This window comes from Apium graveolens, chromosome 3 (assembly GCF_009905375.1).
Source record: "Apium graveolens cultivar Ventura chromosome 3, ASM990537v1, whole genome shotgun sequence".
NCBI classification, from domain to species: Eukaryota; Viridiplantae; Streptophyta; class Magnoliopsida; order Apiales; family Apiaceae; genus Apium; species Apium graveolens.
The window spans coordinates 44,335,810-44,359,847 of NC_133649.1; the positions used below are offsets into that span (position 1 = coordinate 44,335,810).

The 24,038-nt window shown below is 35.7% G+C and overlaps 4 protein-coding genes across 6 annotated transcripts; all 4 read right to left on the reverse strand.

Moving 5' to 3' along the window:
* Positions 1-3,454: 3,454 nt before the first annotated feature.
* On the reverse strand, positions 3,455-15,639 carry LOC141712209 (uncharacterized). Of its 3 annotated transcripts, XM_074515054.1 has the most exons (10): positions 15,334-15,639; positions 13,881-13,978; positions 13,484-13,620; positions 13,323-13,377; positions 11,150-12,550; positions 10,015-10,369; positions 4,894-4,981; positions 4,672-4,797; positions 3,880-4,567; positions 3,455-3,758 (listed from the first exon to the last, which is right to left on the reverse strand). In XM_074515054.1, exons 3-6 carry the CDS (start codon positions 13,590-13,592, stop codon positions 10,354-10,356), a joined length of 1,581 nt encoding a protein of 526 aa, XP_074371155.1. In that variant the 5' UTR covers positions 13,593-13,620; positions 13,881-13,978; positions 15,334-15,639; the 3' UTR covers positions 3,455-3,758; positions 3,880-4,567; positions 4,672-4,797; positions 4,894-4,981; positions 10,015-10,353. The 3 variants fall into 3 exon arrangements, with proteins under 3 accessions (XP_074371155.1, XP_074371156.1, XP_074371157.1); XM_074515055.1 differs by lacking the exons at positions 3,455-3,758; positions 3,880-4,567; positions 4,672-4,797; positions 4,894-4,981 and adding an exon at positions 8,795-9,751 and having other exon boundaries at positions 11,150-12,521; positions 13,323-13,397; positions 15,334-15,635; XM_074515056.1 differs by lacking the exons at positions 3,455-3,758; positions 3,880-4,567; positions 4,672-4,797; positions 4,894-4,981; positions 13,323-13,377 and adding an exon at positions 8,795-9,751 and having other exon boundaries at positions 11,150-12,521; positions 15,334-15,634.
* On the reverse strand, positions 6,929-9,204 carry LOC141714173 (uncharacterized). The gene is made up of 3 exons (XM_074517705.1): positions 8,652-9,204; positions 7,927-8,549; positions 6,929-7,297 (listed from the first exon to the last, which is right to left on the reverse strand). The coding sequence occupies exons 1-3, from the start codon at positions 9,202-9,204 to the stop codon at positions 6,929-6,931; spliced, it is 1,545 nt and encodes a 514-aa protein (XP_074373806.1).
* LOC141714174 (uncharacterized) lies at positions 9,226-9,615 on the reverse strand. The gene has a single exon (XM_074517707.1). The coding sequence runs from the start codon at positions 9,613-9,615 to the stop codon at positions 9,226-9,228; it is 390 nt and encodes a 129-aa protein (XP_074373808.1).
* A 647-nt stretch (positions 15,640-16,286) lies between the features above and the next one.
* LOC141712212 (mannitol dehydrogenase) lies at positions 16,287-18,509 on the reverse strand. The gene is made up of 5 exons (XM_074515058.1): positions 18,352-18,509; positions 18,115-18,228; positions 17,035-17,548; positions 16,794-16,947; positions 16,287-16,706 (listed from the first exon to the last, which is right to left on the reverse strand). Exons 1-5 carry the CDS (start codon positions 18,447-18,449, stop codon positions 16,489-16,491), a joined length of 1,098 nt encoding a protein of 365 aa, XP_074371159.1. The 5' UTR covers positions 18,450-18,509; the 3' UTR covers positions 16,287-16,488.
* Between the last annotated feature and the right edge of the window lie 5,529 nt (positions 18,510-24,038).

The window sequence follows — 24,038 nt, forward strand, 5'->3', positions numbered from 1 at the left end:
ACGCGCGCACTCGGGGCAGGAATTGTAGTACTAGCCATCATAGCGGGAGACATCAATAATTTTTGCCTAGCATAAAAATCTTAAAACCTTTTTTGCATGAAGAAAGAGTTAGTAAAAAGAAGGTTTGAAGTGCGGAGTTCTTTTATTTATTGTGATACATGTTTGCCAGGTGGGAGTTCAGCGTCTAGTAACTCCTGGATTGTAGCAGGTGTGACAGAATTTTCTACTGTGGAGACAAATCTTTTTCGGGATGGTGGTAGCAAAGTTGTTGGGCCATTCCCTGTTGAGGTCTTTTGACAGGTTCGTACTCTATATTGAAGTATGATTTTGTAGAATCCCCGCTTGACAAAATTATATTAGTGCCTGGGGTGATAGAATATTATTATAGATGTAAAACTTATTGACTAAATAATTTGTTCCAAATATCATGTCAGTATAACTATTTAGTTAGAGATGTCATATTTCAAGAGAAATTTTTTAATTATCAGAGCAATATAATAAGAATATTATATTATTCTCAGTTTGTTTTTCTATTTGGCTGGTAGATAGGATAGTATTGTCTTATCTTTTTTAATTGCTCCTGAAATTTAAAATCTACTCTGTAAATGAAATTTCCCTTTTAGTTAATGATTCAATTTTTTTGTGTGCAAAAAATAAAATTGTACTTATTTTTAACGTAAGTTAAATTCTAAAAACGAGAATACTTGCATTATTAATTATCAAATGAATGATATAAATAAGTGAATTTTAAATATAAACTAAAATTAAATATTAATTTTAATATTAATAATTTTAAATTTCACTAAAAAATAAAAAAAAATTAATTTTGAATAATACATCTATAAAACATATATATTAAAAAATTTACTAATTAATAATAATAATAACAAAATAAAAAATATTAATACATGAGAAATTTGAGTACAAAATAATGTTATTTATAAGAATGGGTAGTACATTTAAATTATAATAAAAAAAATTGCAAAATATTATTGATGGTCGGTTAATACCATGTGAAGTCTAAAGTCTCATTTGCAACAATCTGAAATAAGGAATGTGTATCAGTTTATTGCTTATAGTAATATATCCAATATTCTCAACTTGGTTATATAATTTGTTTGTAATATTGAGTTAAAAGATCTACCTGAGTATTTTTTGGTGAGCAGTCCAGTTATGATGACAAATGCTGCTTTCTCATTTGTAGAAGTCAATGCTTCATTGAACTGAATCACCTTGTCTTCCCATAAGGACACAATCATTTCGATTTTCCTGCATACTCATGAATTTTTAAATAGTGTGTACCTTATTTAAAAAGGGATAAGGTGGCTGTGAAACTATCACTGATAACATGTGAACAGTAGAAAAAAAACACATGACCTGTCATCAACTAACAGAACATCCATGTTTCTAGCCCCTTTTGAGGCCTGTTCTAAATTACTGAAGCTTTTGACCATACCAATAACATTTGCAAAAACGTGATATGTAATTCTTGCATTGACATGTGTGTATTTAAATATATAATTTAAAAAAATATTTTTTGGTTTGTTACCTATGAAATTTGTGGTGTCCCACAATAGGGAGTCTGCACTCTCAAAACTTGTTAGATCAAATTTGAATTGAGGTACGCGCCCCGTGTACTCGACGGGCACTACCTTTGTTTTATGATCGAAACTTATTAATTTGTCCATTTTGATTGCCCTGTACTTTTTTTGAGCAGTTACCACCCGGAAGGTTGTTATTGTGTAGACACCATTTTTTTTGAGCAATGGAATGTAATCTTCTTTTTGGTTGTTCCAAATTATAACAGCGATTTAAGAAGACTGTTATTCGCGAGATTTGAGATGGGTTAATATATAAAGGTCTTGTAATAGATTTTCTCACAATGTTAATAAGTAAGAGGACATTAGTTTTTCTGAAAAGGACGGAGGAATTTACCTCCTCATCGACGAATACAACAACCGTATGCAGCAGTGTTTGTGTTTCCTTCTTGGTTGCTTCCCATATGCGAGTTGCCCGGACGAGGAGAGTTGCCTTGGGAGAGTGAGAGTGGGGGTTTAGAGCAGAAATCATCGTGTAGGTAGGCGCCATAAGTTTTGATATGTTATAGTGTGGTAGCAGCTATACTTTGTGTATTTGTTGAGTACTGAGTCTAGAATTTATATAGTGGCACTTGTGTAACCTACAAGAAATATTTAATTGTAATTAATTTTTTTTTGTAACCGCCTTCAATTAGTCATGAGGTTACTGGTGAAAGTATAATCACTTTAATGTATGCATTCAATATTGTAATGCCTTATATTTGCAATTATTTTGATTAGAGCTATTTAACTTTCATTTTAAGAATATTTTTTATAGCAGCAACGAATAGAGTTAGACCATTGTTGCGGATGTATCAAGACAATACTTACATTACATTAATATAGGCCATGGTGTTTTTTTGGGTAAGTTATATTGGCATTGATTCCATTATATTTAGCAAGTTTTTTCATCACCTTTACAAATGTAATGATTTATAATTAAAGGTATAAGATAAATTGGAGTGATAATGTTATGATTTATTGTTAATAGGCCTGAAAATGTTTATCTGTGTGGATGCATGGCCTTTTAAAAATAATATATCTATATTGTACTATTTGTGTTATACCGAGTGTTTTTTATTTCTCCATTTTTATTAAATCATATTTTTGGCTAATTATTTGTTTGTTAACGTTTCAACACTCATTTTAGTTGTTTCGCTTTAATCAAGTGAATAAAAAATTTGTTAGAAATGGCGATTTGTAAAGAGTATGAAGGGCAACCATTTTTAGATCTTAGTTCTGCATATTTCTTTTATGTTATTTGTTATGATAATATTCTCAAGATTTGTAGAGAGAAGCAGGAAAATTGGAAAAAAATAATATAATTATTTTATATTAATAGTAACATTTACTATGTGAGGTGCAATATTTTTTTATTTCAATTATTTTATTTTAATAGTTGTATTTATTATGTGAGGCGAAATATTTTTTGAAGATTTTATTTTTATCCCTTTTTAAGTTCATTCTCTGTTCAACTTTTGGCATTCAGTAATACATATTTTAGTTAGAGCAGTTTAATTTTTGAAATTAAAAATTTTATTGTATATGTTCAGTCATGAAATTAAAAAATTTAATTTTGGCCATATCGAAATAGTTAAATTATGTCATGAATAATCAAAAATATTTTGTCTCACTTGTATTATATTTTAAGAAAATTGTATGGAACCTTTATGTATAGTAAGGAAATTAATATTAATTCACTAGAGAATTCAAAATAGAATGAAGAAAAAGATTTTTTAATTGTAGTTGTATTCTTTTATCATTATTATGTCTTTGACGATAAAGGGCCTTATTTAAATTGGATGTCCGAAAATAATATGTAATGCACATCACTGCAACATTCCTACAGAACATAAATTATTCAAAAGGACATGGATTCCTTGCAGAAGGAATGACATTGCATAAAATACTCAAAAGAGGCTAGGAAATCAGAATAGATAACCATAATTAAATTTGATGCAGGCAGTCCACAAGCTGGGTCAGATCAAATACCCTATTCGTACTAAATAACACAATAGCACCTTTCATGTTTCAGCGCATTTTTGTGTACTTGATAACATTTTCAACCATAATTGTCCCAAATGTATTTGATTAGGATGAAGGGTTTAAAACCACCTCAAATGTACACTTTGCACCCTCTATAATTTATCTAGCAATTGGGAAAGTATAAGTCTCATTAACCTGCAATACAAAAATACAATAATAATTAATAGGGTGTAAACCACTTTTTATGCTTTCAGAGGAGATTAATTGAGAGTGCTAATGAGTGAGTAATATTACTTCATATCAAAAGTAAGATTACCAATATGCGATGTCATAAGAGGCTTTCTTTGGTGTAGCCTGTCAGCTGTTCAATCTCAGTTGGCTTAAGTGAGAACTCGCTCAATCCAGTTTGGTCAATGACAAGGAGAACAATGTTCGGGCTATTGAGAAATTTGTAGGAGTATAATTTAAATGTGACGCTTAGAGATACAGATAATTGTGAAAAACTTGATTAAGAACACTACCTGCTTATAGGTGTGAAGAAATTCCTCCCACATGTGGCACAACTTATATATTCACGTAGGAGGACGTTTTCTTTGCAATCAAAGCATGTGTCGGTATTGTGGTAACCACGCAGGATAACATCAATGATTGTGACATTACAACGGAACTTATGTATTAATGTTAGGAGCAATCATGTTAGTAGCGTTGACGGGATTTTTTGTTGAATTGGAGGCATATTTTTAGGAATGATAGAAAAATGTTAGAGAAAAAAATTACATTTTGGTAAACCCAAAGCGGCTCCCCCAAAAGTTCATGTAATGTTAATTATGAAATGCTATTATCTGGTTCGGGGAAATATTGGTACGTGTATTTGGCCTGTTGAGGTAATTGGCATATAAACTCACCATATGTCGATCTGATATAACTTGCAAGATTGTGCACCTCCTCACATTCCGGATTAAAAAATAGACTTGTGGCTTGTGTTGAGGTTAAATTAATTGTTCCTGCAAAATTGGTTACTATATTATATATAGAGTGTTGAATGAAAATATTCAAGCTGGCATCTTTGAAATTAATATAATATTTATATTTATTTGATGAGGCTTACCATTTTTGTTTTTTTACCAATAAGCCTGTAACCACAAGGATGACATTTTTGTTCCGATAGTGCTCAAAATCAATTTTAAAGATTGTCGCCTTTGTTCCCCATAAAGATATTTCAAATCTGGTATGACTGCATGCATATGTATAATATGAAACAAGTTTGTATATAAAAATTTGGATTACAAAATTTGAATAACAGTTGTGAGAATGAAATAGTTTATTTCACCTTTTATCAAGCAGAGTTAGATTTAGGCTCTTGACATTATTATGCTTGTATTCTATATCCCCCACATCCATGATAACTCCATCAATGTCTGAAGATGCAATCAACCGAATGAATGTTAGGCACATAATAAAAATAAATGACCTTGCAAGACATATATCAAAATGAATACCTCTAAGAACATCGTTATTGTTAGCTCTTGAAAGAATTATTGGCCATGAACATAAACTGAATTTGTATCATGGTATTGAGGTTCTAAATAGATAGTCGACGATCTTAGTATGTTTGCCAAAAACCAGTGTCAAATTAATTTCAATAGGCTTCCAAAATGGTTGCGCAACAACGACTTTAAAATCGGATATGTAGTATGTAAACCCTTGACATATCATTGGTAGCAGGTGTTCCCTCTCAGTAAGTGGGGCAATAGCCCAGTACTGCGTGTTCTGTACATAGTAAGAGTTAGTTTTAGGAATTTTAAAATAAGAGGTGAACAGTTGCAAGGGTTTTTAGTTGGACTTACATTTGTATCAAGCATGATGACATTGAGCATCTTGGTGTAATAGGAGTACAAGGAGAAACTTTCCCATACTCTAAGAACTCGGACCAAAAATTTGTTGTTTCGATAGCCATATCCATTTTCCCCCAGAGCATCCATGTTTCTAATAGTATGCACAATGTGTGTTTGGATACAAGATAACCTATCTCAGTGACCTTAAATCTGCCAGGTTGATTGTCTTATTGGCAGTAAATGTGTGTTATTGTCATTTAACGCCTCTTCCGTTGGGAAAAAAACATTTTCCATCATTTGTGTAAAGATTTTATGACTGAAATTATATTTTCAGGATTTATTAGGTTTCTATTACTGTTGTATCAGTGCAAAAAAAATTTTAATGTTAGTATATAACTCTAAATTTACCCTATTTTAAGCTGTAATTTGGTGATGTTATCGTATTTTTAAATTTTCTTTATTAATATTTTTAATTAGAAAGCACATCATAATTTTGGGTGTGTAAAAAATATGGTTGGTGATAAATATATTATTGGAAATTTTTTTGGTATATGACATAATTTCGGATATGTTTCCTGGAAAATTTTTTTCATCCTATTCCTATTATTGTAGAGGCAGAAATTTATTTATTTTCTTAAAAAAAATAAAAGTTAATTATTTGTTTATATGAATTTTCATTTACTAAAAATAAACAGAAGATGGAGTGTAGGTTTTATATTTGTTTGCCCTTTATTTGTCATGAATGTGTTTTGCATTCAGTCTTACTCTGAATAAAAGTTATTTTATTGAATATAACCTATTTTTCCTAGGATAGTCTTTTGTTTGTATATATTAAGGTGTGTATGTGTATATATGTGTGTATATATATATATATTTAATATTGTATATTTTTCATTCTAATATAGTTTGTATTGGTAGTAATATTTGACTTATTTGGTTGACGGATTTATTTATTTCCTATGACAGTAAGAAGTTCAATGACAAGCCACTGACAAATTTAAAGTAGAATTACTAAGCATGAACATGTTTATGATATTTAACACAGGAGCAAAGTAATAAAATGATTCAACGATAGGATAAGGTTTGAATACAAATGATCCAAACACCTAAATTTGTGTTAGGTGTTTGTTGTTGCTGAAAATAAAGTCAATCTGCAGGGACAATGTCACCGAATATTTCTCGATAGACAACATTCTTTGTATAAGCATCCCAGTCATCTTCCTCGCTAACACAAACAATCTTTAAACCGGAAGGGGAGGTCACCCGTGACACGGCAACATAGAGTTTTCCACGACAAAACACTGGTTTGGGTAAATACAGACCTACATTTTTAACTGTCTGTCCTTGGCTCTTATTGATAGTCATTGCATAACAGATAGAAATTGGGAATTGCTTCCTCTTGAGCATAAAGGGCATTGTTTTGTCTGCTCGTGACATGCATATCATCGGTATATAAGTCTTCTCACCGATTTTGTTTCCAGTTATGATCAAACCTTCTATGAGGAATGGGCAGCATTGGGTGACAATTAGTCATATGCCGTTACACAATCCTTTCTTTGGGTTAAGGTTGCGTAACAACATTATAGGGGCCCCCACTTTTATTTCCAGCTCGTGATTTGGAACACCGCTGAATTTAAGTGAATTAAGGTATTCCGGTGGATATAGATACTCGTCACTAGCGTTAGAGGAAGTGCTCTTGCAGATTGTATCCAAGCTTTTATATACTTTGGATGGTTCTGGTAACCTATCCAATACCTCTCGATTGATTTTGTCGACATACTCGTTTAAAGGTGTCAGAATGGCTCTGTCACGCAGGTACTCTAGGGAGCCATGATTTTGATTGAGGTATGTATAGATCTCATCAACAATTGCTTTGATCGGGTCACCAGAATAGGTTACCTGCATATGTACTCCAGGTATACCCTGAGGAAGCAGTTCTGTTTGGCTAGGCTACTATTATTTTACTAACATGTCTGTTGCTAAAATTATAATATACCATGGGGCCTGGTCGCAGACAATTCAGCATTTGGGTGCAAAAGAATAATTTTAGTTTAGCATAAGCATATATGTAACACGAAGTAAAGAAGGCCTAAAAGCGAGGCCCTGTCTTAACATCATAAGCGTTGTAATAAAAGGGATTCTATATAAATATTAAGGCATAACTGGGTTGCTAAATATCATTAACATTTTAATATCTATTTTAATATAATACTATGAACTATGACAAGGTTTTTTATCAAATATCTCAAAAATTTAAATGAGAAATACTTAACAATAGTTATGGACAATTTTAACGATGTCACAAATCCCTATCTAGCTTTACTAAGCCATAGAAAAATTAAAAGCATATTTCTTGCTAGCACCCTAAGTCTATATTACTCATTGTTCAGGATTATTAAAAAAATAATTCTCAAGAAGGAAATGACATGAAGCAAACAACCAGGCATTTTCAAAAAAATATGCATATATTAATAGTTTACGTAATATATCTTGCTATATATCTTTTAATATATGGGAAGCTGTCATACCTCCTTTGGGATGTTAATCCATGAAGAGTCACTGTTGTTATCACCGAGATCATAGGTTTGATGTACTCTGTTACCCAGTTTTAACATCCATTCCTTGAAATTGACAACCTGGTCATCAACAGTGATGGGCGGCACGTGTTTCTCCACGCGCATATTCTCAACAAGAGTGAATACCTTGCATTCTATCCATAGATAAGATTTGCTTATACTGGCAACGACAATACCTTCGCGACCCTGTTTTGGCACAATGGGGAGGGTTTGCCTAAAATCTCCACCAAGCACCACGGTGACTCCACCAAAGGGAAAAGAGGCAGCATTCGGGTTGACAGCGTGGCGAATATCACGAAAGCTTCGGTCGACAGCCTCAAACACAAAGCGATGGGTCATAGGAGCCTCTTCCCAAATAATAAGGCTTGCTTTGCATATTAGTTCAGCAAGATGTGTGTTTTTTTTAATTTCACATGTACTTGTTTCATTTATGTCTATGGGTATTCTGAAGCGGGAGTGGGCTGTTCTTCTACCCTCGATGAGGAGAGAAGCAATCCCCGATGATGCCACTGCTAACACTATAGTACCTTCACTCCTCAGCCTGCAGATTATTGTCGACCATAAAAATGTTTTTCCTGTGCCACCATGCCCATACACAAAATAAAAACCGCTTGTTCCCAGACTAACCGATTGCATAACTTTGTCAAATACCAAGCGCTATATATTGTTTAAACAACCAATTTGTTTAGCAGCTTGAATTTCAAGCATTTGCCGATCGTACATCATTTCCTCTAGTAGAAGCTGATTTCTAAACTTAGTTGTATATGTCATATTTATTTCTGGTAGTTCGGGATAGTCTGATACTGATTTACCATGTTGGTTGAGTAAGGTGTTGATTGCGTCAAGGGCAAATGATTGTTTATCACAATCAGTCATTACAAGAAAGGAGAAGTTTAACATTTTTCTGTGGGTGAACTCGACATCATCTGCTAGAGAAACCCAGTGCTTGTCCCACAGCTCGGATGGATTGCTAACTTCACAAAATAGCAGCATAGTAAAAAATAAATCCCTTAGTTGGGCTGCAGTTGCAAAATTTGCAGCATCATTTAAAGCAACATGCCATTCCTTGTCAGATTCTAAGAGACCTTTGTGAAAGCAAGCCTCTTTGTATGTTGGGTACACTATTCCATTAACAGTCCGGATGACCTCAAAAGATTTTGCACCAGCAACATGGTTGAGCAAGAGGCGCATGTAAATTCGCTCACCGCTCGCTGGATGAGCATACACCATGCGTCCAACAACATCAATCTTCTATTTTCGAGCAGCCCAGAACTTTCCAGCATTATCCCAACGATACCTTACTGGATACCTTACATATGTAAGATCTATGCCCGACTCATCGCGTCTATTATTTAGTAACCACTGGACAAACATGCTTGAATCTGGTCGGAACCTACCAATTATTTGTGGAAGAGCTTCATCATCTCGAAATAGTACTTCTTGTTCGTCCTCTAGATGAAAATATAGCCGTTGCACATAAGGTTCCCTATAGTGTATAGGAAATCCAAATATCCGCCAAGATGCTTCGGCTGCTGATACATATCTACAAGAAAGGTAATTTTTTACCTCATCCATCTCAATCTTTCTTGGGGCATGGGATGTAATGGTTGGGATAACTGAAGTTGTGTCTGCGCGCTCCATTACCACGATAACTTTATCCGGGCCTTTTCCAATGTACTTGAATAAGTATTTAATTGACTATGATCGATTGCATCGTTCCACATTGATGTGTGCTTGATATTTGACAAGTAAGCCCCGATTGTATGGCACGATATGTCTAAGTCACCAAAATATATTAAAAACAGGACATTTGTCCAAATGAAATTCACAAAATAATATAGGACGGTCAGGTAAGCACTGAAACCATTTTCGTAGCATAGTAACAGAGCTAGAAAGGGGCAAGTTATAAATTTGCCAGGGTGTATTTAATCCAAATATTTGTGCAATAAAGGTATAAAGGGGTCATGTAGATTTCAAAATCAAGAATATTACGCATGAAATAATAATGTTAAGATGGGGTGGAATTTGTGAGAGAAGCACCTGTTTTCCAAATGAATTTTGTTACATTCCACAGTTTGCCCTGTATCTCTCCGCCGGTAAGTAGCATATCCATTTGAATCTATTGTAGTACTACTTGTGTAAGGCCTCGGATAATATTTTGTGCACTTTCCATTGGCCATACGCGGGCACCTAGGATTTGCTGCTCCACATGGTCCGTGCATCATGAATTGAGCGACGACCTGGTATGCAACATTGTCAGCCTCCTTATCAGGGAGCTCAGCACTAATATTGGAATCAATATCAGTTATAGAAAGTATCTTGTCACCATCAGCTAGCCAGAGCACAATACGGGCATGGGGTAACCCACGTTTTTGAAATTCAATTGTGTACACAGCTGCACATAAGTTCGTACATTGTTAGACATGATGAGTAAATATATAATTAAAATATATATGCATGCATTGATAATGATTTGCATTTATATAACAATGAATTCATTTCATTTCAATACTCCACTCTAGCCGAATATGTACATATGAGCTACAAAGGTCACCATCAAGTGTATAGGCATTCAGCAAACCACCCCACTTTTAAATCATGTTCAGCAAACCACCCCACTTTTAAATCATGCCAAACCCAATTCTTCTCATTAAAAAAATTTGGTTTTCTTGTATAGGTTCATCTTCTCATTACAAAATTAACGTGAGAGCATTAAATTTTTTAAAACTGGAATAGTCTTATACACAAGAGGATTAATTTACATGTATTGAGAACTTGAGGCAGAAACAACACTAATGTATGTATTTTTTTAAAAGGTGTGTGATGCCATCATCTTTCACTAAAGTGTATAACGTCATGTATTCTATAATTTCTTTTATTTATTATCAAACTAAAAGTGCAAATGAAATTTGATATAGGCATAATAAAACATGTAAAACAAAATATTTATGTAATATTAATTATTATTGTAATTAATACTCCAAATAAGTAAGAAAGTAATGCAAATTTAGATATGTTTCATTCTTCAAGATATACATATAATGGGTTTTTTGTTCTTTTAGTTATCTTTTGTATGCCACAACTGGTTCCATCATTCTAACGTATTTGTATAAAGCGTAGTGCTGTCAACTGAATAAATTACTTTAAAAGCATTAGGGGTTTAAGTTTTGAGTACCTGCAAGGGACACGGCCCAGTACGTGTTTCTTTGTGAAATCTGACATCATGGCATCAAGCTTTAACTTGAAGACTCGTGCAACAATGTCCGGGCGAGCAGATGCATCTCTGCATCCTGTAGCTGCGAGTGCACGCTGTATTTCTACCCATTGGGGATTACAAGTGAATGTCACAAATAAATCAGGATGTCCGTATTCCTTGCACACGGCCAATGAGTCTTGGTAATTTTGCTGCATATACCTGTTACCGCCTGTGAAGCTAGATGGCAGCACAATGCGCTTTCCCACATCAGCTGCGGAGACATCTCCACGACTAAAGTTGTCCACAATGTTATTATACAGCTCCGATCTAATTATCGATTGATGCAACTCAACCCACTTAAGTCTCCCGCACTCAATACAACACCAAGCATCCACAATGTATTGTAAAAATAATCTACCACCTAACAGTAAATTGTGCCCTTCAGAAACCCGATATTGCAATCTGAATGCTTGGAATTCTCTCATGCTTACTGTGTTCTTATTGTCCTTTCCGACATTAGTGGCACCACGATATTTAATCCCCAACTGAAACCCGTCTTCAGCACGAGGGAACAACAAAGGGTATTGGAGGGACATGAAGCACGGGTGGAGTTCAGTTATTGGCTGCAAGCCCCTTTGTTTATAGTGCACAAGTATATCCCTACGGTTTGTTAGGTCTTCGTCAACTACAAGGCCAACAAACTCATAATCATTCACACCAAGAAGGTTGACAAAACGACCATCACTGGTCCTCCTTTCCAGTAGCCTTAGCCGAACAGGTATTTGTTGAGCTACATGATACCTTTCCCTTATCTGCTTAAATATTCCTACCCGAACATTATCTCGAGTAAGCATGTGTAATAGAAAATTGACAATATCTGGATCAAGTTTATCCCCACTGCGGGGGAAGTTTAAGCGGTGATCGATTGCTTCCCGGCCGTCGTACATGTAGAATTGTGCAAATTTGGGTGTTAAACCATCTGGAGGCAGTAAAGAACCGATACTGTGATATACATCATTATTAACGCGAAACACATAGGGCCCTGAACCATTATTTATATTCTCATCAACATTTCCACCAAAAGAGCAAAGAGCAAAAATAATGTTGTACATCCGACTATTTTTTTGAAACTTCAACTCTCTCCGACTAGTTCCAGTTAGCAATTGCACTAGTTCGGGGGGTGTTTCTTCTAAAAGTGGCAGTTGAACCTTCCCATTTGCACAACATATAGAGTATGACTTGGGCCCAGTGCCAACATGTCGGCCTGTGAACTCTGTTGCCCACACAAGAGCCCCACAGTATCCACATACCTGATCTTGAGGCCCGATGTCCAAAACTATACTGGAAGTTGCTGCACGCAGAATACGCACAACGGTAGGTCTGTTTTATGTTAAAGATAATAAAATGAAAAAAATTTGGTGCATATAAAAGGCTCATTCACTCGCCAAAATCTGTCTTCTTCTTGTCAATGTAGGTACGCCTAAGTGGGGACTCTATGGCAGAGACTATAAGGATAAGCCAGATAAATTACATAAAGCCAAATAATAAGACAAACGTAGACTTACTTTTATTGATATACAACGCAATAGCATTGTTCAACAAGATATATTGATTCTGTCCCATTTGGGGAACTATATGACGAGCATGCTCAGAGCTTGTATAACATGTACGTGGAACATATTATTATTATAAGATTACCTAGTAGGTGAAACATAGGTGGTGGATTACACGGTTCATTATGGGGAAATGATATTACTCACATGTACCACATAACTCTCTAGTTTTTGAGCAATAATGCAATACTTTGAATCGCAGCATTGTGCCCTAACAGTAGAGATTCTTGATGAAATTAAGGTGTGAACTTCGAAATGTCTAACATAAAGCCTTCCTCCACCTCTTCTTACTGGAAGCAAGGCTGCGTATAAATATTACATTATCATTGTTCTACAAAAAGTACTGGTTTTGTCCTATTTTTGGAAATTATACATACTTGAAGACCATGTTTGCACTTTATTGAAGTAAAATTATATTACTCAGAGGCAGCGTGTAACGCTATATTTTTCTACCAACAGTGCAGTGTATAAACTCGTAGTGTTATTGCGGCAAATAGTAGAGGCTCCGGTCTGAAATAAGGAGTTACGAGAAGACCTACATCTGCATATTCTTCTTATTGGAAGTAAGGATGGTTGACTTGTTATCACCATTGACTGACCACGAGTAGCAGTTGCTTAAATCAAAATAGATGAACGTCTTAAATGGACAATCATAGGGTGTATGTTTGTGGTATGGATACAGTTTGGTGAGTAAATTTACCTTCAGAACGAAGACTATTGGAGCGCTGTTTAGCTAACCGTCGTCTCTCTAGCACGTCCTCTGTTAGAGGAATCCTAGGAAGGCCTCTTTTCCGTGGTGAGGGTTCCATATAGGCCCTGGAAAATTGCTCGGGCAGTCTGTAGCATGAAGCAAAACTTCATTATCACATAAACCTATACATAACAATTTACAATTCAAATATAACAACTGCCGAATTTCCCTTTCATTTAAAGCAACAAAATGCGGTACATTCCCACTTAAATAAATCACCGCTAGATTGTTCAATTCTAAATTATTTCGCAAAAGTAGATTCTAAATGATTTTGTAAAATGTGATGCATGGAGACTTTTTGGAGTGGTATATGCTAAAAATATGTAGACTTGACGGAGATAAATACCTGGAAAATAGAGCTATTTATAGCAGAAATCAAAACCTGATCAGAGGCTATAACTTCAAAAGCTTCCGGCATAAGAGAAATCGGAATCAGAAAGGTCACTGAGGGGAAAAAAGAGAATAGAAATAAGCACCAAAGTAAATTAAATACAATCAAGTTCCAGGTTAAAACTTGTTTAAACAAATACGTGGATAGTAGACTAGGAATAAAATCGAAGTTCAAGCATTAACAGCAGCGGAGGCAATAACATTTTTCGACTATCTTCTCTATTCACCAAAAATGAGATAAGTGGTGTGCAACTATTTTCGGTGCTAATTTTTGGCCTAATCATTTGGTAAATTTTTAATCTCAATTAATCAATAAGCCCGATATATTACCAAAATTTGTTTGCCCCACTAAATAAAAAGTATCCTGACATCTACAAAGTTGCATAAAATAATAGTGATTATTGGGTCTATTACAGTCCCACTTAAATAAATCACCACATGGACAAAAATAGCAATTCCGGTAAACTAAGAAGAAGATTTAGAAAACTAATTATTAACTAAAATGAAAATCTCTGAGATTTTGGAATGAAGATCTACAGTCAAACAAATCAAAAGTAGTACTATATTTATCCGGAACTAGAAATCTTTGTTAACTGTTACTAGTATTATGTTATTCTCTCTGAATAGGATCTTAAATAAGGTTTTAAAATCCAAACATTGGTTCTGCTCAATTTGCCTTCAGATTTGAGTAATGTACACTTCTTTTCAACATCCTGCTCGATCCAGTTTTCGCCTAAATTCGATTCGAGCCATCAAGCCTCCGAATTCCAGAACTTGGCCGAATTGATTCATATCTAGAACATTGATCTAAATCAATTAAAAATGATAGATCTTCAACTTAAAGTACTCCTGAGAACCCGTTACCTAATTTCTGAAATGTATCTCAAATATCACGTATATAATTCTAGTGGACATAATAACATTAAATTAATGAACCATTCAAAAGCCATCCTATACTCTAAGACAAATGCAGGGTATGATGCAAAGTGTAGAAGTAAGTAGCTAGAGACTAATTGCTGAGCCTTTATTTGCACATTAAGAAAATTCAATTTTCAAACGGAGAGACACTTGGATACATTACATTTGACCCTTGAAGTTATCAGAGGTCCATTCTTCGCGGACAGGTATTTGCCCAAAGTTGCAGAAAAGATAACCCATTATATCATAGTAAAGAAGAAGTATAAGAGTGAGACGTCTCACCGGATAATTCAATTTCAAGCTAACAAGGGCGAAAAATTAATACGTAATTATTTGCTTTCTACTTAGATGTCCGCCCTTATTGGAGTAAAACTAAAGTGAGAATAAAGCTAGGATGGGCACGGAGGGAGAAAGGTAGAAAATTAATAATTCATACGATGCCCAATTGAACACTAATTCGGGAGAAGAAAAACATAACTAAAAAGTTATACCTTCCTGGAGCTCTGTCGCAAGCCCGGTGGTTTAAAGTGAAACATGAGAAAGATAGCTGCTTTGCTGGTCAGAATGTTATTACAAGGGGCAGCCAAATCGACCGGATAGAAGTTTGTAATGAAGTAGTGTGATTAGTCTGAGGGCAATATGGACAATTTAGAACGACAAAAAAGTGCAAGGCAGAAGTTAGGAGGGTAAAGTTGACATTTCATCCTGAATAAAATTGCTCAGGGAACCCCATGTTGCTGTATTAGATATATAATAGATAATAGATGTATACTAGAATGGTCTGATTAAAATAGTAATGTGACATGATTTATGCAATAATTTATGTAATATTTTTATTACAGAATATATACCGACTGCAGGATTACATAGAAGAATAGGACTCCGTACAACTTTCTTCTCGTAGAATAGGGTATAATTTGGTTTAACAATTATACCCCAATTTTGGTTATTAAAAAAGTAAATAAATAGTGTTCTATATCTGCTAAATTATTAAATTACTACACGCATAGCCTACTTATCCTACTAAACTACAATCATAACTTATCCTATTATTAAAAAAATAAATAAATAGGGTTATATATCCGCTAAACTACTAAATTATTAAATTACTAGATATATTATACTTATTCTACTCAACAACGATAACATGTTATCCTATAGTTTTTATTACAAATTTATAATCATTATATATTCATATATATTTTAAAATATAATGAAAGAATAAATAATTTTTTTAAATATTAACGGGAACCCGTTAATCGCACGGATTTAAGTTAGTATGAATAATTTTTATTTTCGAAAATCATAAGTTAATATTAGTCCCTTAGGAATGATTAATGGTATGTCAAACACAAATAGGTTTGATTGTAATATTAAAAGGTTAAAAAATAACAGAAGTAGTGTATAACAGAAGTAGTGTATTGTGAAATACTGAAACGAGAGGTTAGATGATACCGGGTAGGCATGCGAGGGTAATTATTTAAACATAAAATGAAAAAGTGAAACATAAATACATGAAAAATTAAAGAGAAAAAGATAAATAAAATACATAAAAATGATTTATGCCCAAGTCTGGTACACAAATATGGACGCATTGGTAGCCCATTTCTGTAGAGATATGTAGTCGATTTAAAGACCCGGTGTCTCTAGGCCCCCAAACTTTCTTCGGTCCTCATCGTATTAGCAATGTCGATGACAAATCTGTATCGAACATCTGACTTCAAAAGTCTCTCCATTGCGGTGTTCACATAGTCCATAGGAATAACTTCAACATCAGCTGTTATGTTGTGCTTTGCTGCAAAATCAAGCATTTCTTGTGTTTCCTTTATCCCACCATTAATAGTGCCTCCAAGAAGCTTTCTCCCTGTAAAATGTGACTCACATTTAGTATAACAATGTAATGACAGGACAACATTTATAAAATCATTGATTAGCAAGGTGAAATGCTCACCCTTAAGCAAAGAGAACACTGGCAGCTCAAAGGGCTTTTCAGGTGCACCAACCATGACAAGCTTTCCATTAGGCTTTAATAGATCAAACAGTGGAGCAAGAGGGTGATTCACAGGTACAGTATCGATAATTCCATCAAGTGAGCTCCTGGCGCCCTAAATGATTTCAATGAATGATAATTAGTAATCAAATCTTTCAATCAAATTTCAACTCAAATGCTAGCTTTAAATCTTAGTGCACACCTTCATTTGTTCCTGGTCACTATTTAACAAGAAAGAATCAGCACCGAGTTTTTCCAATGCTTCCTTCCTTTTGCTTTCAGAAATATCTATTACCGTAACCTGTGCACCAAAAGCTTTTGCCATCTTCACAGCTACATGGCCTAGCCCACCTAAGCCTACAACACCAATCTTAGTACCAGGCTTGTCGAGTCCATAGTATTTCAGGGGACTATAAGTTGTGATCCCGGCACACAATAGAGGAGCACCAGAATCGAGTGGCAAATTCTTTGGCCATCGAAGAATGAAATGTTCGTCCGCAACCATAGTATCGGAATACCCTCCGTGTGTCATGGTTCCATCAAAATATATAGAACCGTAGGTATCTATTGTATTTTCACAGTGACTCTCCCTGTTGTCGCAGCAACTTTCACATGAACGACAAGATCCAACTAAGCACCCAATTCCAACATTATCTCCGACCTTGACTTTTTCCACTTTGCTCCCAACTTCAGTCACCACACCAACAATTTCGTGCCTGTATCAGTTATTACTTGTAAATAAGATCATACAATATTGGCAGGATTAGTATCTAATTCTTACTCGTTCTGGTAAAAGTATTAGTTGTCAATTAAGACAAGGTAGCGGAAGGACTAGCCATCCCATTCAGAAAATGATAATATAAACAGTTGGCATTTGATCACTACTAATCTAATTATGCATAACTGCCGGCCGAGCTTTAATTAGGGTAAAGGGGCCATAACCAAAGACAAAGAACATATAGGAGTTTTAAACAAAATGTCAATTACAGAGCATCAACTTGCTCCAGAACAGATAATAGATAATCGATTTAAACAAGTTGCATCTAAAATCTAAAACTATTTACTAAACAACAAAATGGTTTAAAAGCCAAAATATTGTTGGTAATGTCACCCGAAAATCATCAATTCAAAGATTTAGACTCCGCCAACAGGAAATAAGAAGGCCACAAAATACAAAATCAACATGCAACTGCCAGTATAAACATATTAGTCATGTACCAAAATCAGAAACATGTAACATGTCCATTTTGATTTTACAGAGAGACAATGTAGAAGAACATACCCAGGAACGATAGGATACGTGGTGAAGCCCCAGTTATTATGGATCATGTGATGATCAGAATGACAAACTCCACAAAACAGAACTTTGAGCCTCACATCCTTCTCACCTGTTGCCCTGCAACATTCATAATTACAACAACAACAACATTAATACGTTACGTAATCATCAAGATCAAACATATATATATATATATATGTATTTTGAAAAGCCAGAATATCTAGATCAAAGATATTATACCTTCTGGAAAACTTAAACGGAGAAAGGAGACCAGTAGTGTCCCTTGCAGCCCAGCCAAAAGCCTTGACAGGGTGTTCAATTTCTGACGATTTCGCCATTGTCAAATAAAAATTTGAGATTGTTTAATGAAATAGGAGAGAGATGAGTTTTTTGATGTGTTAAAGAGATGGGTTTGACAGGGTATATATAGTGAGGGTGATGCAACCGCTGAGGTAATTGGAACTGACTTTAATCCTACGAAAGATATAAAAATAGATAAAGCTGACTCATCACACGGTAATCGAAAGCTAATGCTGACTCAGCTTGCGCTCGTCCTGACTCAGCTTGCTGGAACATGCAGTTATCCGGTGGATTAAATTTAGGGGATCTGACCAACACATTGAATATTTTATATTAAAAATATTTTAGTTTCTATTAAATAAAGACTGTGTTAGATTAGATACTTATCTATATTATTTTAAAGATTACTATTGTCCGTATCTATACTTTATTATTATAATATAAGCGAAACATGATTTTATTTGGTTAATTGGTTAACATTTTCCAAAAAACAGGCTAACACTTATCATTTTTCATGAAAAAAAAATAACGCTACGGAGTACGCTGACTCAATATATTTCTCTCCCTCCCTACAAAAATATTTTTCGTTCATCATACGGACTAAAAATATATAAATTAATTTAAAAAATGCCATATGGACAAACTATACATTCATTAGCCATGCTAAATTTCTCACTATTATGGATACAAAATTAGGGTATATTAATTGTTGTATTTATTGCTAAGGTTCGGGAGCTCGAGAACTTTAATGGCTGCTCTCATGTTTCGTAGCTTAACTCAGCCTTTACGAGATGCCTACGTATCTCTATAATCTAGAGAATCAAGCCAAAAAACGTAGTTATGATTTGTGGGGTGAGGCCCCTTTTATAGATATTTGGAGTCCTTGAATTGGAATAGAGTTAGGAGACTTGGTGGGCAAGTTTCTGGATTAAAATGGACTTTGGAGTCCTAGGAAGTATGACACTGATTCCTTATCCCATGAGGTTCCTTGGAAGTCAATCTTCAAAGAATTGTATTCTTGAGATTGGACTTTATTTATCAGTTGATTTATCCCATACTAATTAATTACAAAATTAATTAATATTTAGGGTTTTGGGCCTTTTCTAATGGGCTTAACTGTCAGCCCAATTCTGACGTAATTAATGCGATATTAACTACGCAATCAGGGTTTATTTTATTCCCTATCATTTGCCCCCCAACTTCTGGGAAACCGTAAAAGATTTCACAGAAGTTAGGTTCATTTGTTCCCTTACAGGGTATCATTTTTGCGTAAAGTGTGGAGCGACCTACACATTTACAATGATTTGCCTTGCTCACGGCTTCAGGGTTGTTTTTAGAACTTCCCTATTATTTTCCTTACATTTTTCCTTCTTTTTAAGAAATTTCTGGTATTTGTCAGGAATTTCTCCTTAATTTCTGGGATTTTTTCCTAATTTTCAAGAATATTCTGATATTCACATATATTATTTCTTTAATATTTCAAGAGTATTTTATCAATAATAATTTTTGAAAATTATTTTCTAATTTTCCCTAATTTTATGGGATTTTTAGCAATTTCCAATAATTTTCCCCAATTTTCAGGAATTTTTCTGAAATTTTCAGGCCTTTTCCGACCAGGATCCTAGTCGAATTTTCGACCTGGATCCTAGTCGAAATTTTGGCCAGCTCCTGAGGCCTGGTCGAATAATTTTGACTAGGATTCACGACCTAGATCCTAGTCTAGTTAACGACTTGGATCTTGGTCGAAATTTTGGCCACCTTTTGACTCATGTTCGTGAAATTTCGACTAGGATTCACGACCCGGATTTCGACCTGGATCCTAGTCGAGTTATCGACCTGGATCTTGGTCGAAATTTTGGCCACCTTTTGACTCATGTTCTTGAAATTTCGACTAGGATTCATGACCAGAATTTCGACCTGGATCCTAGTTGAGTTAACGACCTGGATCTTGGTCGAAATTTTGGCCACCTTTTGACTCCTATTCGTGAAATTTTGACAAGGATTCACGACCAGGATTTTGACCTGGATCCTAGTCGTTTTAACGACCTGGATCTTGGTCGAAATTTTGGCTGCTTTTTTATTCCCATTCGTACAATTTTTGAACTGGATTCACGACCTTATGCACAACCTCAATCGTGGTCTATCTGATGGGTGTTTTTCTAGCTCCTATCCGAAAGATTTCGAACTAGATTCACGACCTCATGCACGACCTCAATACTGGTCTTTTTGGACTAGTTATTTGTATTGGGTTAGGCTTTCTTTTGAACTGGGTTTTTCCTAATCCAACTTGGATTTGAGCCTATGCTTTTCCTAATACAACTTGGATTTGGGCCTAGGCTTTTCCTAATCCAACTTGGATTTGGTCCTAAGCCTTGTCCTGGATTTGGGCCTAAATCCTTATTTGAACTTTCGAGAACATACCGGTTTCTTCCGAAAACTTTCAATATTCCTTTTAGAAGGTTCTGGAAGTTGGGCTTTTCGCTTTTGGCCTAGATTTGATGGGCTTTTTGTCCCTTCATCTTTCCCTTCTTCCCTATAAAAAGGAGTTAGTGAATTTGTTCACTTCTCATTTCTAAAATGCATTCCCCTCTTCCTATCTTCTTCTCTCAAAAATCTTGGAGGCGTAAGGATAACTGTAGGTTAGAGTTTTAGTTTCTCGAAGCTTTCGTTTTTAGCGACCCAACATTATTTTCAGGTAAATTCCCTTTTATTTCATTTCATTTTTACGTTATGTATAAAGTTTGTGTCTAAAAACTGTCTTATTTTCTGCTCTCTTCAGATGGCAGACAAGAGATTGACCCGTTTGGCCAAGATGAACGTGGCCAAAAATTCGAACGAGTTCCCCATCCGGTCAAGGTACACTTCCTTGATTGATATGATCAATACTTGAGGGGACGAGTACCCATCCGACGCACATCTAAATGCGTTTGATCACGTCAATATTTTTCGGGATTCAAAGGAGCAGAACACGATGAGATCTTTCTTCAAGATCAAGGAGCCGTACAAGCTAATTCTCGCAGGTCTGGCCGACAGGGCTTGCCACTGGAAGAAGGACGCCTTATGTGTCTTTAGGGAGACCTTGAGGGCAGATATTAGACTTACTTTCCATCCTTTCATCCCAGTTTTACTAGCAGATGTGGGCATCAGCCCTTGCCAACTCCCTCAAACTCTTGGAGGTTGATCCTTTGCTATTTGTCGCAATACGGTAAGTATGACGTCCCTCCTTCGGTCTCCATGTTTAGAAAGATATTTCAGTTCAAGAATAGCCCCGACAAGAATCCGGGATGGGTTTCTTTGAACTAGCGCCCCACCATTCCCCAAATAGTGAACGGGAAGTCCATCCCTAATAAAAACTTGGGGTGGAAGAAAGAGTTTCTTTACGTCCTCTGGGAAGGCAGTGACTGGGGGACTCTCTTTCGGTCATCCTTTTGGCAAGCTGTTGATGGGAGTCCAAATGACATCGTTTTGACTGAGGAGGAGCCTAAGACTTTTAATCTCCTTACTAGGGATAACGGGACGTCACATTCCTGGGACCTCATTAGAGTGACGGTCCTTGTGGAATGCGGTCTCTCTCCCGTTCCTCTGAAAGGTAAGTCCCCTTCCTTTTTAGTTTGCTTCTTGTTATTTTTCCCTTTCATTCAGTTTTTTTATCTTTTCAACTTCTTTTTCTTTAATTCTTGCAGTGGTTAAAGGGATCGAAGAGGCTACCAAGCCTAAGGACCTGGAAACAAGCAGGATGAAGCACGCTGGAAAGGTCTTTAAGGACCCGCGCCTTGGGGATCGCTTCCCTGAGTTCCTTCTTCAGGCAAATGAAGGAGATGAAGAAGGCCCCATCCAACCCTTGCATACAAAACAGAAACCAGGGGCCTTCTTCCAACCCTCCTGGGGAATCCGGGGAAAGGACTCGATCGTTGGCAATACAAAATATGCCAAGGAATGGTCCATCCAGTCTATTTCCCCGGTATACTATCATGATCTTGTCCTCCAGCAGGACTTGGAGGCTAATGAGATTTTCGGTGCTCAGGCCCTAGCGACGGTATATTTCTTACCTTTCACAATTTATAGCTTTATGTCATGATTCTCCTTTTCTCACTTTTTCTTATCTCTTCTAGGTTAATGTCCATTTTCAAGGGGCGCTTCACCAAGCTAAGGCTTAGAAGGCTGGTTTGGAGGACACAAACAAGAAGCTGAGGGAGGCTAACCAGCAAATAGAGAACCTCAAGGCCCAACTTGCCTCCTCAACTTCTGATCTGGAAATGGCCCGAGCTGAGATAGTGATCCTTAAGACTCAAAAGGACAAAGCCTTTGACGTCTGGATGGACACACAGGAGTTTAAAGACTTGATGGTGGAGCACGACGCCCTCCTTCACCCGGTTAGTTATAAGGAAGGTCGGGACGCTGCTGTAGAGGCTATCCAGGATGAGTTTCCTGAGATTCTTGAGAAAGCTCCCTTCCCCTGTCCTCAAAAGGTCCCAACTCTTGGAGGCATCGCTGAAAAGCTCGCAGATCTTATTAAGGAGGGTACTTCTGCTTCCCCAGCAGAGCGCCCTCAGGGAGTCAGGGCCAAGGTCAGAAGAAGAAGGAGATAGAGTCTAGCTCGGAGGAATATGAATCCTCTTATGAAGAAGAAGAACTTGTCCCTACTGCAAAGAAAGCCAGGGTGGAGGAGCCTCCAAAGAAAACTCCTAAGCTGACTACGACTTCAGAGACTTTTGAGGGGACTTCTTTAGAAACTTCTGAGGAAGCTTCTGATGGGCCAATTGAGGAAACTTCTAAGGAGAGCTCCAAGGATGGTTCTGGCAGCAGCTCTGGAGAGGATTCTGAGCCTTTTAAGGCCTAACTCCCTTGCCTTGTGTATTTTACTTTTATTCAGATGTTTTCAGACTTTGTAATAGACTTTGAATCTTGTCTAGTAATCAAATCTCAAGTATTATCATGGTTTAACCTTTCAAGTTCCTGAACTCAAGTTTATAACTTGGTTTGTCTTTCAGAATCTAACAATTCAACAATACTAGATCAAACTGAACATTTTTCATTATAACTATTTATTTTTAACACCTTACATGAAATGGGTTCAACCTTGATAAAACTAAAACACAACTTCTATCGAATTCTATAAAAAATCCTAAGCGAGAAAAGCTTCCATGTGCTTTTCAACCTACTTGTCATTTTGACAAGTGAGAATCGTGATCAACCATTTTACACATAGTAAATATTTAGGTTCTGTGTGTGCCAGGTTCTTGGGACTTCAAAACCATCCATAGTCTCCATCTTGTAGGTTCCTCTTCCTTGAACACTTTTGACCTTGTACGACCCTGTTAGGGCACAAAGCATGCACTAATTAAATCACGTAAGTATATGCGTTCGCAAGTAATATAGAATGATTTCTAGTTCGTTACCACAGACATTCTGATTAATTATATTTAATTAACACTCACTCACCAATGTATGATTACTCTTCAATGTCAAGACAATAACAATTAAGGTTGATTAACTAATATTAACTACGAGAATTAAACACTTAAATTATCAATATTAAACACACATGAGATCATAACTTCATTAATACTTCATTCAATAGTTATTGTTATTACCCCTTAGCATGTAATGGTGATGATATTAATCGA